The sequence below is a fragment of the Dromiciops gliroides genome, chromosome 1 (genome assembly GCF_019393635.1).
Source record: "Dromiciops gliroides isolate mDroGli1 chromosome 1, mDroGli1.pri, whole genome shotgun sequence".
Taxonomy (NCBI): Eukaryota; Metazoa; Chordata; class Mammalia; order Microbiotheria; family Microbiotheriidae; genus Dromiciops; species Dromiciops gliroides.
In genome coordinates, this window is record NC_057861.1 from 44,938,188 (window position 1) to 44,956,644 (window position 18,457).

Genomic DNA, 18,457 nt, shown 5'->3' on the forward strand with positions numbered 1-18,457 from the left:
AGAGAAATCCTTGGACTTCTCATGGGGAGAAGGCATGGCACAGAGCATGGCTCTGAGATATGTATCTCCCTGAGAAGACAGGCAGGTACTTTTTATAAAGATCCAATGGTCGTCTGATGAGGTGATTGTCTGACTGTGGAAAGTTCTCCTATTGGGGGAGGACCATCCCCCACTGGTGGTGGCTGAGGGAAGTTGGGTGAAGAGGGGCTCAGCTCTGGATCTCTCAAGCCACCTCTCTGCTCCACAAGCCACAAAGGCAGCAGGCACACCTAATCTTATTTCCCCGAGGGGTGGGGGAGACTGGTTAGGTGTGTCTGTCCTTTGGTTTAGTTTCTCAAGGAGAAGGTTCTTTTGATTTACCCCGCAAAACTTCTGGGGTACCCAGGGCCATTCAAATGAGGTACTCAGGCCCATAACAACTATAAAAACTTTTTCATCAATCTCTTTGGTTGGGAAATCCACTGAATATCCCCCAAGGGTGACAGGTTTGCTACCCTGTTATCTCACTTAAAGATGCTTTATTCTTCAACTCATTGCTTTATTTCAGGACTTAGCATTATGTACAAAGTCATAAATACATTAGTTCACTTAAACTTCATATGTCTATGAAGTATAAATTATTATGAATACAGATATTATTATCCCCATTCTTCTTCTTCTTCTTTTTTTTAGTATGGTTCATTCAGCATCTATTCTCCACAGTTCTTTTTTTTTTTCTCCTGAATTTGGAGATCCTTTTCTATCATGAGTTCCCTGGAACTCTTCTGTACCATTGCATTGGTGAGAAGAATATAGTCCATCACAGTAGATCAACACTCAATGTTGATGATACTGTGTACAATGTTCTTCTGGTTCTGGTCATCTCACTCACCATCAACTCACGCAAGACCCTCCAGGTTTCTCTGAACTCCTCCTGCTCATCGTTTCTTACAGCACAATAGTATTCCACTACATTCATATACCACAACTTGTCCAGCCATTCCCCAATTGATGGGCATCCCCTCAACTTCCAATTCCTTGCCACCACATAAAGAGCAGCTATAAATATTTTTGTGCATGTGGGTCCTTTTCCCCTTTCCATGATCTCTTTGGGAAAAAGACCCAAAAGTGGTATTGCTGGGTCAAAGGGTATGTACAGCTTTATAGCCCTTTGGGAATAATTCCAAATTGCTCTCTAGAATGGTTGGTATTATCCCCATTCTGATGTAGGAGGCCAAAAAGGGGTTAAACAGAAAAACCTAAGGCCCATGCTCTTATTTAGATCTAAGCTCCAAGAGGGGCTATAACTTACAGGCCCAGTTCTGAGAGGGATTCAGGCCCTAGTTAACAGATAACTTAAGACTTGGGAAACAAGTTGATGTGGGATGGAATCAGTCGTCCCAAAAGAATTACAAGACTCAGTGACTCAGTTTCCCAAGTTTTATTGCAATACTGTGGGTGACCATAGGGAGAGAACCAGAATAGTGGAAAGGTATCTCTCGAATAGGGAAAGAAAAGAGAGTTATATTTATAGTGTAGATAAATTGATTATCAGTCTCATTATAATAATCTCCACCTTAGAGAGGTACAGGGGAGGGCTTATCCTAATTTGGAGTTCCTGGGGTCCTAAGCCAACCTCCCGAGGTGGGTACCTTTTTCTGTGGAGGTGTGTTTTGGGGGTTTACACATCATAAGGTGAATCTGGGGACAAATTTGGCCTTTTCTACGCATGTCTCTTTCTGATTCCTATGCTTAGTTTCAAAACATCTTCATTTATCATTTATTTCTAGTCTAAATTTCTATAGCCTGTCTATGTATCATTGTTATAGTCTTAGGCCTTCATGGCCTAGCTCCCTCTGTTCCCATTATGGGTGCTGATTGCTGTGGGTAAGAGAACTTAGCATCCTGACTTGTAAGTTATCCATTAACTGGGATCTGAATCCCTCTTAGTGCTCATATCTGAATTAGAGCTTGGGTCTTAGGTTTTTCTATTAACCCTGTATGGGATAGGTGGACTTGAGTCAGTTCAGTTTCTGAGGATGGGGTCTGGATAGTACCCAGCCCGGGGGTGGGGGGGCCGTTATAGTCAGATTATTTTGTTCATGTTCTATTCCATTGCTAACAACAGAAATCATGTGTCTTGCTTTACTGAACCTGATGTATCCTGGTACCCCTTTCCCTGCGTCTGCCTCCATTCCAAACCCCCAGTCCTTGTCATGGGTTAGTTATGCTGTTGCTATGACCAGGCAGGAGACATCTCTTGCTAGCACAGACTCCACCTAGATACTTTGCATTCCTAAATCCTAACTCCCCTCGGTACCAGATGCTGGCACCATCACTCCCTTCTTCCCCCTTGCCCCTCCTTTCCCAGGTGGAGTGGTTTGGAGTGGTTTCACCCCTCCCGTGGTTTTGCCCTTTCCCCATTCCTTGGTTTGACCTTTTTCCCCTCCCCTTTCCCCCCAGCTCTAGGACATAGCTGAGCATGCATTCATACCCTGATCATGAGCTGAACCCGCCCCCTGGGTGAGACAGGATTGGATGTTAGATTGTGAGCTCACCCTGTTCATGAGGGGACCGCCGCCCCTGCAAAACTTCCATGAAAACCCAACTCATGAGCCTATTACTGAGCTCCTCATCCCTGACATGGGGTCGTGGGGTCACCCATTCTCATGAGAATGTAATAAATCTGCCTGTGCTTGACTTGGAGGTCTCCTTGAATTATTTTGGTAAACTGAGGCAATTTTGTCCCCAACAACCCCTTTTTGCCTCCTACATCAAAGTCAGGGCCTAGTTTCTCCCTACCTATATCAGTCAGCACACATAACAAGAACATAAAGAGGCAGGCCATGGAGACCCTAACAATAACAATGATAAATGTGTAAACCCCAAACACACACCTCCAAGGGAAAAGGTACCTGCCCCAGGGGTTGGTTTAGGCCCCCAGGAACTCCAAATTAGGATAGGCCCTCCCCTCTACCTCTCTAAGGTGGAGATTATTATAATGAGAAGGACGGGTCCTTCCCATTATTATAATGAGAAGGACGGGTCCTTCCCTGTACCTTCCTAAGGTAGAGATTATTATAATGAGACTGATAATCAATTTATCCATACTATAAATATAACTATCTTTTCTTTCCTTATTGGAGAGAGATACCTTTCCACTTTTCTGGTTCTCTTCCCGTGTTCACTCATAGTATTGCAATAAAACTTGGAAACTGAGTCACTGAGTCTTGTAATTCTTTTGGGAGGACTCATGATCAATTTGACCCTAAATTCCGTCCCGCATCAATTCTATAGATTCTCCATTGTACATATATTTACTCATTTAAACTTCAGAGGTCTATGATGCATTGATTATTATTAAATAGGCATTATTAATTATCCCCATTTTATAGATTTAGGAGGTTCAGACAGGTTAAATGACTTCCTTTGAGTCACATAAGAGAATCCAGACAGGATCTGGACTCAGGTTTTTCTGCTTGGAGAGAGGTACAATATAGCTTTTGATCTGATAATCATGTCTATATAAGTAGATGGGTATTTGTCAGGTATATTGCAGAGGGCATTCTTTCCATGATTTCAGGCAGTGAACAGAGCTCAGAATTTGGAGTCTTATCACCTGTGTTCAAATCCCAGCTCTGCCATTCATAATCCTTTGTGTGACCTTAGGGAGGTCACAGCCTCAGTGGACTTCAGTTTTCTCCTCTAAAATTTGAAAGGTCCGGTCCATTCTGTGAGATTTAAAATTGGATATAAGAGCATTAAACTCCCCTTTGAACTTTTCCCTTATATATCTCCCAGACCAGTAAGAAAAAGAAGCCTCTGAGCTTTAATCAGAGAGGGATTAGTTTTTATTGTTTGGGAATTAATTAGCCAACAAACAGGTGATACCAATTAGGGAAATAGGAAAGTAGAAATACAAATGAATAATCTTAGATATAAGCTTAGTCTATATTCCTTTATAAAACTCACTGAATCCCAAACTGCTCGCCAGGCGGAGAACCAGAACACCCAAAAACAAAACACAAAAACGTGTGGGCTGCCACGGATAAGTTGAAAAGCCAGAGAGAGAGCGAACTTCCGTTCCTCCCTCAGTTTTAAACTGGCATCCCGGAAGTTTAATTTCTAGCATATCAGTAGATGTAACCCACATAAAACAAAAACTCTTTGGAGGGATCCTCAGGTTTTTTTTTTTTTTTTTTTGGTGAGGCAAATGGGGTTAAGTGACTTGCCCAGGGTCACACAGCTAGTAAGTGTTAAGTGTCTGAGGTCCGATTTGAACTCAGGTACTCCTGACTCCAGGGCCGGAGCTCTATCCACTGCGCCACCTAGCTGCCCCCAATAAGATATTATTAAAAGAGGGAAAGCACCATAATTAAGAGGCCTGGGGAAAAAATCAGTCGGGCAACTTTTTACTAATACCTAGTGAGTGGCTGATCTTCACTGGTAGAGGGAGTTTCTTCCCTTAGGAATTTCCCTACACTAATAAAAACATAGGTGTAGACACTTGACTCATTTCCAAGGTTACCTTATTGACTGTTCTCCATCACTTTCCTAAGTCTAGGTAATTAACAACAAGCATAAACCAGCCCTGATTTGCACAGGCTGTCAATCTCCCACGGTGGATCTGGCTGCAGCACACCCCCGCTGAGCATGATGGAGATATCAATGAGGCTGCGCCTGCTCAGGAGGAGGAGGCCCCCGCCAGGGATGGGGGCAGCGGGGCAGAGACGGGCGGGAGACGGGTTATCCCGCGCTACGCGCTGGACTTGGGCCTCCTTAGACGGCAATGGAGAATGGGGCTGGGCGGTCACTTGGTGTGGGGGCCCGCTGAGTTCGAGAAGGATGCTCCACAGAGCTGGGGTCCCTCGGGTGGGCTGGGGGTGGGACACTGGGGCGGGTTCGCTTCAATTCATTCAAGGGGGCGGATCAGCGGGCTTGGGTTCGGATGCGCGTGCGCACTGGCTATCCGGTGCCCGTCGTTGAGCCTGTGGCTTCGCGCACGTCGGGCATTCCCCGGTGCCCGTTTGTGTCCGGCTCGCTGGGCGCTCCCTGCTGCCTCCCCGGTCAGCGGGGAGGTGGCGAGCGTTCCCAGGACCCCGGGGACCTCGATACTTTCTTCCTTCCCGTCAGGCAGCGCTAGGGTCAGGCGGGCTGCGCGCGCAGCCGCCGTCGTGAAGGCCCTGGCAGGACCCCGGCGCTGCTGAGGCGGCCGGAGAGGGAGCGGGAGCCGAAGCCCGAGTGGGAGGCGTTGTCGTCGACGTTGCTGTCGTCGGCGTCGGCGTCCGGGCGGGGGCGCGGCGATGTGGTGGGGCGAGGGGCCCGGCGAGTGGCAGACGCTGGCCTGGGAGCTGCTGGGCGCCTCGGCTGTGGTGCTGCTGGTCCGCTGTCTCGTTCGTCTCCGGGAGCAGTGGCCAGGGGCGGTCGGCCGAGGCCGCGGCAACCTCTTCCTGGGCTCCGGGCCGGGCCTCGACCCCGGCTCTGACTGCAGCCCAAGCCCGCACCTAGGCCCGGCCCCAGGCTCCGGCGCCGTCCCCAGTCCGGTCCCCGGCCCTGCATCCCCGGCTCTCAGCGGCCGCCGCTCAGGTGAGTCTAAGGCCCCGCTCCCTCCTCCCCGGCCTAGCGGCCTCTCCTCTCCCGCAGCCCGGCAGCGATGAGAGTAATAACGACCGTTCCGCTTTCCTCGTATTTCCGTAGAGGAATCCCCGTGCGGGGGCCTCGCCCGCTGCCCCCAGGGGCCTGGAACTTGTGGCCCGGCCTGCCTGGGGCCGCCGGCATGTGTCAGGGCGGGTCCGTCCAGCCAGGCCGGCCCTGTGTCCATGAGGCCGGGCCGCCCAGGGCGTGGGTGCTGGGCTCTCAGCCATTATCCTCCTACGTTAGAAAAAGCTGTCGCAAAGTACTAGCGCCCACCTCCCAGGGATGTTGTGAGGACCAAAGGAGAGGAGCCGGGTGTAAGTTTCACCTTCGGCGCCCTCTTTGTCGTAGAGACAGCTGGCCCCGGGAGTCAGGAAGAGCCAAGTTCAAGTCCTGCCCCTGACTCTCACTAGCTGTGTGACCTTGGGCAGGTTGCTTGTTCGGGCTACTCTTAAGTCTGTAATTTGCCGAAAAGTAGCTCATCTGCACTGGTAAAGGGAATTTCCTTTTCAAGAATTTCTTCCCACCAATAAAATCACAGATTTTGGTAGACAAATAATAGTTATTATTACTGGTCATTCTGGCATGTTGGGGGAGTGGGGGAGCAGAAAAAGTGGAAGCAGGACCTGGTGTCAGGTGAGGGGAGAGGGGATGAAGATGCTGAGGGTGCATTATCTGGGGCTGGCTTCTGAGGCAGGAACACCTGGATTCAAGTAGTTTACCAATCGTGTGACCCTAAGCAAGTCTTTCATTGTTCCTAGGCAGCTCTCCAGTTGAAGAACGGTTGATTAGCATTCATGGGCAGAATTCCTCACTTTGAAAGGCCTAGATTCATGTATTTTGTTTGAGCTGGAAGGAAAGGGACCTTAGAAACCACTTAGTCTAACTGCCTTGTTACAGGTGAGGACATGAATTGAGAGAGGTGGGCACTTGGGTATGAAGTAGAAGAGTTTGGGTATTCGAACCTAGGTCTGCAACTCCAGATCCGGCTTTCTTTCCACCCTGCCTTGCCTCTGTGTTCTCCATAGAATCAGAGCTGACCATAGTGTAATGTTTGGTTCAGTCAATAGATGAGCATCTGTTATGTGCATTGTGGACATTGTATTAGGAATTTGGGGGATACAGAGACAAAGACAGAACTGTCTCTGACTTCTAGGAATGATAAGATCATAGGTTTAGAGCTAGGATGGACTTTAGAGATCATTTAGTCTAATACTCTCAGTTTACAGATAAGAAAACTGAGGCCCAGAGAGGTTAATGTCCTGCCCAAAGTTACATAGGTAGTAAGGGGAGCCAGCATTTTAATCTCTTATGCCAAAACCAGTGCATTGTCCACTGCATCTTGCTGCCTTTTCTGGCAGTCTGTTGGGGGTACAACATGTAAACAGATCACTATTTTAGGTACCGGGGAAGCTTCCAAGAGGAGATGGCACTTTTGCTAATATGGCGGGCTGTTGGACATTGGTTTGTAGCGTCTAGACCAGAAAGGAACCTTGTTTGAGATTGGTCACACTGAGACCCTGAGAGGGAAGGGAAGGTACGGTACGTGCCCCACATCATTCAGCTATATATTTGAGAGAGGAGGCCTTTATCAGAGAAACTTGCTTCAGAAATTTTTTTCACAGTTTTGATTGCTAACTGTATTAATCTGCATCCTATTTCCCCCAGTTATTCTATTTTCTCTCTCCTTTCACCCTACCCCTCTTAAAAAGTGTTGCTTCTGACTACCACCTTCTCCCTCTCCCCTCCCCCATGAGCACTACTCCCTTTTTTGGTTTTTTGTGAGGCAATTGGGGTTAAGTGACTTGCCCAAGGTCACACAGCTAGTAAGTGTTAAGTGTATGAGGCCGGATTTGAACTCAGGTACTCCTGACTCCAGGGCCGGTGCTCTATCCACTGCGCCACCTAGCTGCCCCCACTACTCCCTTTTCTTAACTCCCTTCCCCTTCTATTTTCCTGTAGGGTAAAGATTGATTTCTATATCCTATTGAGTGTATGTCATTCCCTCTTTGAGCCTGTTCTGAAGAGAATAAGGTTCAAGTATTCCCTGCCCCATCTTCCCCTCCACTGTAAAAGCTCTTTTTTTGTCTCTTTTATGTGAGATAGTTTACTCCTTTGTACCTCTAGCTGTCCTTTTCTCCCAGTGCATTCTTCTTTCTCGCTCCTTAATTTTATTTTTTTTAGATCTCATTCCATCATATTCAACCCACATCTGTGTTGTCTATATATACTCCTAACTACCTTAATAATGAGAAAGTTCTTATGAGTTACAAGTATTATCTTCCCAAGCAGGAATGTAAACAGTTTAACATTATTAAATCCCTTTCCTGTTTACTTTTTTATGCTTCTCTTGAATCTTCTATTTGGAAGTCAAGTTTTCTGTTCAGCTCTGGTCTTTTCATCAGGAATGTTCATTTTTTTCCATGAACAGTTTTCAAAATAAGAATTGCAAACTATTAACCACATGCAAGCATGCTCATTAATAATAAAATAAATGTAAATCAGAACAGCCCTGAAGGTTTTACCTCAATCTGTACAAATTGGCCCAGAGGACAAAAGATGAGAATGTTAGAAGAGTTGTGGGAAGATAGGCACATTAATGCTTTGTTGGCTGAGCTAAAGCAATTTGGAATTATGCAAACAGTGACAATATCTATACCCTTTGACCCAGAGACTCCATTATTAGGCCTCCCCTGAGAGACCATTGATAAGAAGAAAGTCCCTATAGACACCAAAATATTTATAGCAGCATTTTTTTTTTTTGTGAGAGCAGAGAATAATATGAGATAGAGCTGGAATGTTAGCCTGGAAGCATGATGAAGGTTGGACTGTGTGGAGGCAGGATGACCTATCTTAAGCCAAGTCTTATGTCAGGCACTGTGCCACACACTGGGTTGGCAAAGAAAGGCAAACACTGACCCTGCCCTCAAGGAGCTCACAATCTAATTAATGGGAGAGACAACATGCAAACAAATATGTACAAACAAAATAGAAATAGGACAGATTGGAGATAAATTCAGTGGGAAGGCTCTAATATTGAGGTAGATTAGAAAAGGCTTCTCATAAAAGGGGGCATTTTAGCTGAGACTTGAAGGAAGCCAGGGGAGTCAGGAGGCTGAAGTGAGGAGGAAGAGAATTCTAGGTGAGGGGACAGCCAGTGGAAAGATTGATTTGGTAGGTAGAGTGTCTTGCCAGAGTCACCTGATTATAATCAGGTATTTTAGAGGGATACGGTATGAGAAGACTGGAAGACAGGAAGGGGCTGGGTTATGAAGGCCTTTAAAATCCGAACGAGATTTTGTATTTCATCTTGGAGGTAATAGCAAACTCCTGGAGTTTATTGAGTAGGGTGTAAAAAGACATCTGTCAGCCCTGTACCTTAGGAAGGTCATTTTGATAGCTGAGTGTGTGATGGCCTGGCTCTTGTAGTTGTCCAGACACCAGGATGGTGGGTAGCAGTGTCAAAGGAGAGAAGGGGACAGGTACGAGATGTTTTGAAATGAAAATGAATAGGCTTCTACAGCAGATTGGATATGGGAGGTTCAGAGATCCAGAGGAGTTTAGAATGACACCTAGATTGCAAGTTTGGGTGACTGGGAGCATAATTATTTCCTAGTAAAATTAAAAAAGGGGAGGATGGACAGGGAAGATAATGAATTCAGTCTTGGACATGGTGATTTTAAGGTGTCTTTGAGACATCTAGTTTGAGGTGCCTGATAGGCAGCTGGAGACAGGAGGAGGGAGGTCAGCAAGAGGGGTTAGAGCTGGATTTGTAGATCTGAGACTCATTTGTGTAGAATTGATTACTAGCTATGTCATGAAGAAGAGGTGAATCCTCAAGATATTCGGTGTGCACAGGCTGAGTATGAAATGTAATCACTGGGGTAGCATAGTTTTGCCGTTCTGAAGGGTGGGATGTCCCAGATGCCATTTTGTTTGTTTGTTTTGGTGTTTTTTGGGTGGGGCAATGAGGGTTAAGTGACTTGCCCAAGGTCACACAGCTAGTGAGTGTCAAGTGTCTGAGGCTGGATTTGAACTCAGGTCCTCCTGAATCCATGGCCTGTGCTTTATTCACTGCACTACCTAGCTGTCTTCCCAGTTGCTGTTTTGATGACTGCTGTCTGTGGCCCTCCGAGGAGGTAGTCAGAGCTGCTACAGAAAAAGACTCCAGGCTGCCCTGGCTTGGAAATTACTACCTAGTCCTGATGAATATTCTTCTGCCCTATTACTTTTACGATCTTAATTTTATCCTTATTTGCATTCCCTCTGGGACTATCTAAACCACCCTGTGTATCTGACCAAGTTCTCTCTTTACAGCTTCCACTAGTGGACTCTTCTTTTGTGAGGGGGAATCCAGTACTGTCAGACAAACAGCCCATTATTTCCTCTTTCCAGAATTCTAATTGTTAGGAAATTTTTCTTCTTATTGATGTGAAATTTGTATTTCTGCAGCTGCCACCTACAGTTTAAGTTCTGCCCTGTAGGGCCAAGCACAACAGATTTAATTAATTTTCCACATGACAACCCATTAAGTACTTGAAAACTTTGTCATTTTCCTTAGTTGTCAGAGTGCCCAAGTCCCTCAACTGAGCTTCCTTATGACATGGTCTTCAGCCTCTCGACCTTTTCCTGATCACCCAACTCTGGGTGCTGTTGAGATGGTCAGTGTGGTCCAGCTGAGTAAAGCATTATGGGACTCACTTCTGGTGGTCATGCTTTTCTCAGTGCCACCAAACATCTTTTTAGTTGTGTCTGACTCTTTATGACCCCTTGTGGGTGGTGGTGTTTTGGGTTTTTTGACAGATACTGTAGTGGTTTGCCATTTCCTTTTCCAGCTCATTTTACAGATTAGGAAACTGAGGCAAACAGGGTGAAGTGAGTTGCCCAGGATCACACAGGTAGTAAGTTTCTGAGGCTGGATTTGAACTCAGATGTCTTCCAGACTCCAAGCCCACTGCTTTTTCCACTGCTCCAGCTAGCAACCCAAACATCACAGGAGGGATATTTTTTGGTCGTTAAATTTTGTGCTGTTATCTCATGTTGAGCTTGCAATCCTCTAATACCATATGGTTGTTTTCACATGGTCTGTAGTTTTTTGTGGTTTCCCTCATGTTGTCTTTGGGTTTTTGCTTTTTTGAGTCCAAGTGAAGACCTTTATAAGACATTCTCTTAAAATTTCTCTTTCAATTTGGCCCATCCTTCTAGTCTCTTAACATCTCATTCATGCTAACACGTGATTGTAGAGTAGCTCTGGTTTACCTCTGCCCATGACACTTACCTCAGCTGTGTTGCCATTGTAGACATGGCACTTAACCTCTTAAGAATTTGTTTCCTTATCTGTCAAGTGGAGATAATCTTCCTACTTCCTACTTTTCTCCTTTTCTCTCAAAGGGCTTTTTAAGGCAAGTGCTTTGCAAATTTTAAAGTTCTGTACAGTTGGGAGTTGTTCTTGTCCTAGCTTTGTGACATCTGCAAGTTTTAAGTATATGTCATCAGACCCTTCATCTAAGTGATTGACGAAAGTGTTGAAACTGGCCAGGGCAGGGCCTTATTTCTGGGTCACTCCTGGTAGGCTATGGGCATTTACTGTCTAAACTGGAGGTGAGAACCCTGGTGGAGGACCCCGAGATTGTTCATGTGGGAGGAAGAGAGGCTGGAGAAGAGCTAAGGCAGGAGAGGCTGGCAGTGGCTATTGCAGGCACAGCCTAGAGCAAAGCTTTTAAACTGTAGGTCTCAACTCCATATGGGGTCTCATAACTGAATGTGGGGCAGCAGTAAGAGCTATGCATACCTTTTTTATATAACAATATTTCCGGGTTGCGTAAAAAATTCTCCAGTGAAAACGGTTTGTGAGTGGAAGAAGTTTAAAAAGCCCTGGCCTAGAATGTATGCACCTTCACCTTAATTTTCAATCACTTGGTTCAGTCCCAGCACTCATTTAATTGGCCACTGTGTCAGGCACTATCCTAGGCACTGGAGATAGGAAAACAAAACATACACAGGCTCTGCACTCAAGAATGACTACAGAGGGCAGCTAGGTGGTGCAGTGGATAGAGCACCAGCCCTGGATTCAGGAGGACCCGAGTTCAAATCCAGCCTCAGACACTTAACACTTACTAGCTGTGTGACCCTGGGCAAGTCACTTAACCCCCAATTGCCTCACTTAAAAAAAAAGAATGACTACAGAGATATAACATGTACACAGAAAACACAAAGAATATAGGGAGGAACTCATTAATGCAGATATCTAGTAAACCTACAGTTTAGTTTAGATCCAAGGAGGGGATGTGTGAAGAACCATTTTTTGTTTTTGTCTGTAGCTCTAGCTATATAGACTTTCTAGTATAAGATGATAAAATCTTAAAATTGTGAATCTGAGTGAGAGCCAATTTTCTTTTCATTACAGTTATTCCACTTGCTTTGAATCCATCTGAATGTGCTATCATCTAGTCCACATTACTCCCAGAGGCAGGTTGGGGTGCAGTGGATAGAGCATTGGGCCTGTTGGGAAAATTTCTAAGTCTGGCAGAGGAACAGAAGTCTCCAAGCCATAGAAAATAGGTTTATTGAGACAGGGCCTATCTCACAATAAAGCTGGTCAGTCAGGGGTTGGACCTGAAAGACCCCGAGTTATAAAATCAATGAGTTTTTGTAATACCCCTACAGAGCTTGAATGCTTCTATACCATACTAATTAAAAGTATCTAAAGTTAAAACATCTTAGGAAATATTGAAACTGCCTACGTGACAAATGTCAGCCTTTTCCAATACTCTTATCAGTCTTCTTGTGGCAACAGGGTCATAATACTGCTGCATGACCCCTTCTAGTCAGGCATATCACTACTAGTGAGCTGCATGACCCCCTTGAGTAAAGCGTAACACTCCTGGTTTCTGAAATATAGTATTGTTGACTTTTGTATCTTCTCATATTACTTAATGCTTAACATTAGAAAGTATCATCTGACATTATTAATTAGAAAGAAAAGAAACTTAATCTACTAATACAATTAAAATAAGATATCTAAATATAATAAATCACAATTTTCAGTTAATATGCTAATTATTATAATTAAATCACTATTAAATAACTATATTAAATCTCTTATAACTTATAACTCCAGGGCCAGTGCTCTATCCACTGCACCACCTAGCTGCCCCTAACATCCATTTTTTAAAACTAAAAACAAAAATATCTTTAAAAATTGAAGTGGTTAGTATGCTATGACTATACTTAGTAAACCCTTCTTGGATAGCCCTAAGTCATCTTTGTCTAAATGCCAATAAACCATCTGTTCAAGAATTAATTCTAGAAATTTGCTAGGGTTGAACATCAGCCTCCTTTGTTCATTTGTTACTTTCTGGAATCCACCTTTTTAGTTTTTGGAAACCTTTCCTTTTCATATGTAATTTCTCAGATTATGAACCTTGTTTCTATTATCATATTTCTAAGTTTTTTCAGTATATTAATTTACCTGAATTATTAATTCACCTAAAGACTTGATGTAAAGACCATACCCTGCTATCTTGTCACCTTTCTTTGGATTTTTTTAATTAATTTTTTTTTCAGGTAATGAAAATATGGCTTCTTGCTCTCCCACTCCCTCTCCCCCTCTTCCCCAATTAAAAAAGGAGGAGATGGGGCAGCTAAGTGGCGAAGTGGGTAGAGCACCGGCCCTGGAGTCAGGAGTACCTGAGTTCAAATCTGGCCTCAGACACTTAACACTTACTAGCTGTGTGACCCTGGGCAAGTCACTTAACCCCATTGCCCGTAAAAAAAAAACAATTTGAAAAAAAGGGGGGGTAAACTAAACCCTTGTAAGAAGAAAATATGTATAGTCATTCTAAATAAATTCCCTCATTGACCATGTTAACATATGTATATGCCTGTGTCTCAGTCTGTACTTTGAGCTAATTATTTTGCTTCATGATTCTTATGGGACTGTGGTTGGTCATTGCATTTGATCAGTTTTTCAGGGTTGATTGCCTTTACAGTACTGATGTTATTATATAAATTGTTCTGATTCTGTTCACTTTTTTTCAGCATTAGTCTATCAGGTTTCTTTAAAACTTTTCTCTTTGTCATTTCGTACACCTCAGTGGTATGCTACTACTTTCATAAAGCATGCTTGTTCAGCCATTCCTCAGTTGACAGCATCCACTCAGTTTCCAGTTCTTTGCCACTGCAAAAAGAACTGCTATAAAATCTTTGTGTCTAGTTTACCGTTCTTTGTAACTTTTTCTCCTTATTCCTTTCCTCTGCTGCCTGTTCCAAACTTTTCCTGGAGCTAACCACCTCGATGTTTAGAGCAGATAATCCTGGTCTCCTTCATGAAGATAACTGAGGCCATCTGACTCCAACAGGCATTAGAGGCTTCTCCTCCATACTTCTCAGTTTCAAAGGAAATCCTCATGATCCAGTTTCTTAACCCCTTCTGGACCTTCCTGAATAAATATAAAAAGTATTTACTAATACTTAGTATGTGTCAAGCACTGGGCTAAATGCATTTCTAGGGGTACAAATACTAAAGCAAAGATGGTCTCTGTTCTCAAGGAGCATACATTCTAGTAGGAAGAGAGGGGGAAGAGTTGTGGGGCCAAGGAGGAATCTTTTTCTTTGAAAACTTACAGGAATATAAAGAACTATAGGGGAATATATTGACATGCCCTTTCCAGGATCAATTACAGCGTTAAATTGATATTGGTTTCTGATGGAGTGCCTTTCCTACATTGTGATTTCTCTTCCCTCTACTGTTCCCTCTGTTTGTATACAAACATGCATATCCTAAATACTTTTTAAAAAAACATTTACTGGGTTCCTCTCTCCCAATTAGTTACTCTCTCATCTCTTTCTTTCCCTTCATAGTCTTAACTTCGTACATATGTAGTCTGAGTTTTATGTTTCTGCCTTTTTTAACATCCATTCTTCTTTACATTGATAAGCTATAGAGCATCCATTCCCATAATTCTTTTTTTTTTTAGTGAGGCAATTGGGGTTAAGTGACTTGCCCAGGGTCACACAGCTAGTAAGTGTCAAGTGCCTGAGTCTGGATTTGAACTCAGGTACTCCTGATTCCAGGGCCGGTGCTCTATCCACTGCGCCACCTAGCTGCCCCAGACTAGTTGCTTTTTTAAAAGCATAATTCCACATTTCTTTCCAGAATGACTGGACTAATTCACAATAATGTATTAATAGGCTTATCTTTTTGCAATTGCTCCAACATTGAATATTGCCATTTTTTGTTATCTTTGTAAATTTTCTGGTGAAACCTCAGAGTTGTTTTGATTGGTATCTTTTTTTTTTAAGAATGTTTATAATTTTTTTTCTCAATTGCATGTAAGAACTTTTTTTGGTTTTGTTTTTGTTTTTTTGGTGGGACAATGGGGGTTAAGTGACTTGCCCAAGGTCACACAGCTAGTAAGTGTCAAGTGTCTGAGGCCGGATTTGAACTCAGGTACTTCTGAATCCAGGGCCAGTGCTTTATCCATTGCACCACCTAGCTGCCCCTGCATGTAAAAACTTTTAAACATTTGGGGGGGGGGCAGGGCAATGAGGGTTAAGTGACTTGCCCAGGGTCACACAGCTAGTGTTAAGTGTCAGAGGCTGAATTTGAACTCAGAACTCAGGTCCTCCTGAATCCTAGGGTTGGTACTTTATATACTGTGCCACCTAGCTGCCCCATTAAACATTTTAAAAAATAATTATTTGGGTTCCAAAATACCTCCCTTTCCTCTCCTCACCATTCCTTAAGAGTTAAGTACTTTTATATAGATTATACATGTAGCATATCTCTTATTGATAGATGGCACAATGGATAAAGTGTCAGGCCTGGAGTCAGGAAGGCTCATCTTCTTGAGTTCAAATCTGGCCTCAGACACTTAGTAGCTGTGTGACTGTGGGCAAGTCACTTTGCCCTGTTTGCCTCATTTGTAAAATCAGTTGGAGAAGGAAATGGCAAACCACTCCGATATCTTTGCCAAGAAAACCCCAAATGGGGTCATGAAGAGTCTGAAACTACTGAATAACGCAATCTATTTCTCTGCAGTCCTACATCCAAATTTGGTTATTGTATAAATCTTCTCATGTCACTCTGCATCATTTCATGTAAGTCTCTCCAGATTTCTCTGAAAATTTCCCCTTCATCATTTCTCACAGTCTTAATAGTATTTAACATAGTATTCTATTTTATTCACATGCCACAATTAAGCTATTCTCCAATTGATGGGTACCCATTTGTTTCCAATTCTTTGCCACAGCAAAAAGAGCTGCTATATAAATATTTTTGTAGATATGGATAATTTTCTTCTTTTTAAAATTTTCCTTGGGCTATAGGCTTAGTATTATTGAATCAAAGTATATACTTTTTAGTAAATTTTCACCTATAGTTCAACATTGCTTTTAATCTTTGTCACATTCTTTTAGTTCTAAATTTTAAAGTCTTTTATTTTCTTGACTCCTGAATTCTTTGATTCTGTGTAGGAACCCTTCTCTTTGGTGAGCTAAAAGTATGGGGAAGCATTCTTCAAGACTTACCTTTTCGGGGGCAGCTAGGTGACAGTGGATAAAGCACTGGCCCTGGATTCTGGAGGACCTGAGTTCCAATCTGGCCTCAGGCACTTGACACTTACTTGCTGTGTGGCCCTGGGCAAGTCACTTAACCCTCATTGCCTCCCCCCCCCCCCCCAAAAAAAAAAAGACTTGCTTTTTCAACTGGAAAGATTAGGTTGCGTTTGTTGTACATAAAACTGAAAATTGCTTCTTATAAAGTTTTAGGCCTAGTAGAAGGGACTAGAGATCATGTAGTCTAATTCTCATTTTGCACATGAGGAAGTCGAGGCCCAGCCACTTGGTTTACTCTCTGGATCAAGCAAGGAATTAGTGGCAGTATTGGAACTGGAGTCCAGCTCTCCTGTTTCTCTTTCCACCATATTACAGTTTTTAGTGATTTTTCTTTTCTTTTTCTTTTAAAAAAATTGATCTATTTTTACTAAATTCTCTTTTTCTCTTCTACCCTTCTCACACATTGAGAAGTTAAGAAAAACAAAAACCATCATAAATGTTCATAGTGATGCAAAGCAAATTCTTACATTAGCCTCTCTGTAGTCCATTAGCTCTCTCTCTGAAGGTAGGCAGCATGCTTCATCATGGATCATTTGGAATTGTGATTGGTCATTGTATAAATCAGAGTTACTGTTACTAAGTCTATCAAAGTTTAGTATCATCATAATTCAGTTGTTTCTGTATAAATTGTTTTCCTGGTTCTGCTCATTTCTTCACTTTGCAACAGTCTTACAAGTCTTCCCAGGTTTTTCTGAAGCTATCCCCTTCATTTCTTCTAGCTCAATAGTGTTCTATTATATCCATATGCCATTATTTGTTCTTTAGTTGATTGATAAGAATTTTTACACATATAGGTCTTATCTCTATCTTTCATATCTTTGGGATGTAGGCTTAGTATCAGTATTGCTGAATCAAATGGTATGCACAATTTAGAAGTTTTTAGACGTAGTTCCAATTTGCTTTGCTAAATAGTTCATAGCTCCACCAGCAGGGTATTAGTGTTCCTATTTTCCTACAGCCCCTCCTGCATTTGTCCTTTTCCTTGATGTGTGTGAGGTAGTACCTCAGAGTTGTTTTGGTTTGCATTTTTCTGATTTTTAGTGATTTAAAGCATTATTTCATATGGCAGTTGTTAGCATGAATTTCTTCCTCTGAAAAATGCATATTCATATCTTTGCCCACTTACCAATTGGAGAATGCCCCTTATTCTTGGAAATTTGACTGTTCCTTATACATTTTATTTTATTTAAAAAAATTTTTTTTGGAGGCAACTGCGATTGTGGCTTTCCCGGGGTCACACAACTAGTTAGTATCTGAGGCCAGATTTGAACTCAAATGTGCTATCTACTGTCCTTCCTAGCTGCCCCTCCCTATACATTTTAGAAACGAGACCTTTAGGGGCAGCTAGGTGGCACAGTGGATAGAGCACTGGCCCTGGATTCAGGAGGACCTGAGTTCAAATCCAGCCACAGACACTTGACATTTCTTAGCTGTGTGACCCTGGGCAAGTCACTTAACCCCAATTGCCTCACCAAAAAAAAAAAGAAAAGAAAAGAAAAAGAAATGAGACCTTTATTAGAGAAACTTGCTGCAAAGTTTTTCCCCAGTTAACTGCTTTTCTTCTAGTTTTAGCTGCTTTGGATTTGTTTGTATAAAATATTTTTAATTTGATATAAGCAAAATTATCCAGTTTACTTCCTGTGAGCTTCCATCTTTCTTGTTTGGTCACGAGCTCTTCCCTATCCATAGATCTGATAGGTAATTTCTTCCATGTTCCACTAATTTGTTTATGCTGTCACTCTTTATGTCTAAAACATATATGCATTTTGAACTTATTTTGGTAGATAGTATGAAGTGTTGGTCTGTACCTTGTTTCTACCAGACTACTTTCCAGTTTTCTGAACGGTCTTTTTTTTGTTAGTGAATTGTGTTCTTGTCTTAGTACACTAGGTTACCATGCTTGTTTGTGTCTGTATATTTTGTACCTAATATATTCCACTTATCAACTTAGTTTGACCTACCAATTAATATTTCAGCAATTAATATTTCACTATTTGGTTTAGATCTCTTATTTGGGTTACAAAGTGTTTTTAATTGTGTTAATATAATTCCTGTGTTTGTTTTGGCAGGTAGACTCCCAAATACTTTATACTGTTCATATTTTAAATGTAATTTCTCTTTCTATCTTTTCTGGATGGGTTTTGTTGATAGAAATGTCAATGATGATTTAGGCAGGTTTATCCTATTGTGCAACTTAGCCTAATCTGTTTATTTTATTTTTGCGGGG

General features: G+C 42.7%; 1 protein-coding gene across 1 annotated transcript in view; it reads left to right on the forward strand.

Moving 5' to 3' along the window:
- Nucleotides 1-4,938: 4,938 nt before the first annotated feature.
- ANKLE2 (ankyrin repeat and LEM domain containing 2) overlaps nucleotides 4,939-18,457 on the forward strand; it is a 45,240-nt gene continuing 31,721 nt past the window's right edge. Inside the window, exon 1 of the mRNA XM_043974700.1 lies at nucleotides 4,939-5,565. Coding sequence (XP_043830635.1) covers nucleotides 5,283-5,565 — 283 coding nt within the window. The 5' untranslated portion in view covers nucleotides 4,939-5,282. The remainder of the gene's footprint in view (nucleotides 5,566-18,457) is intronic.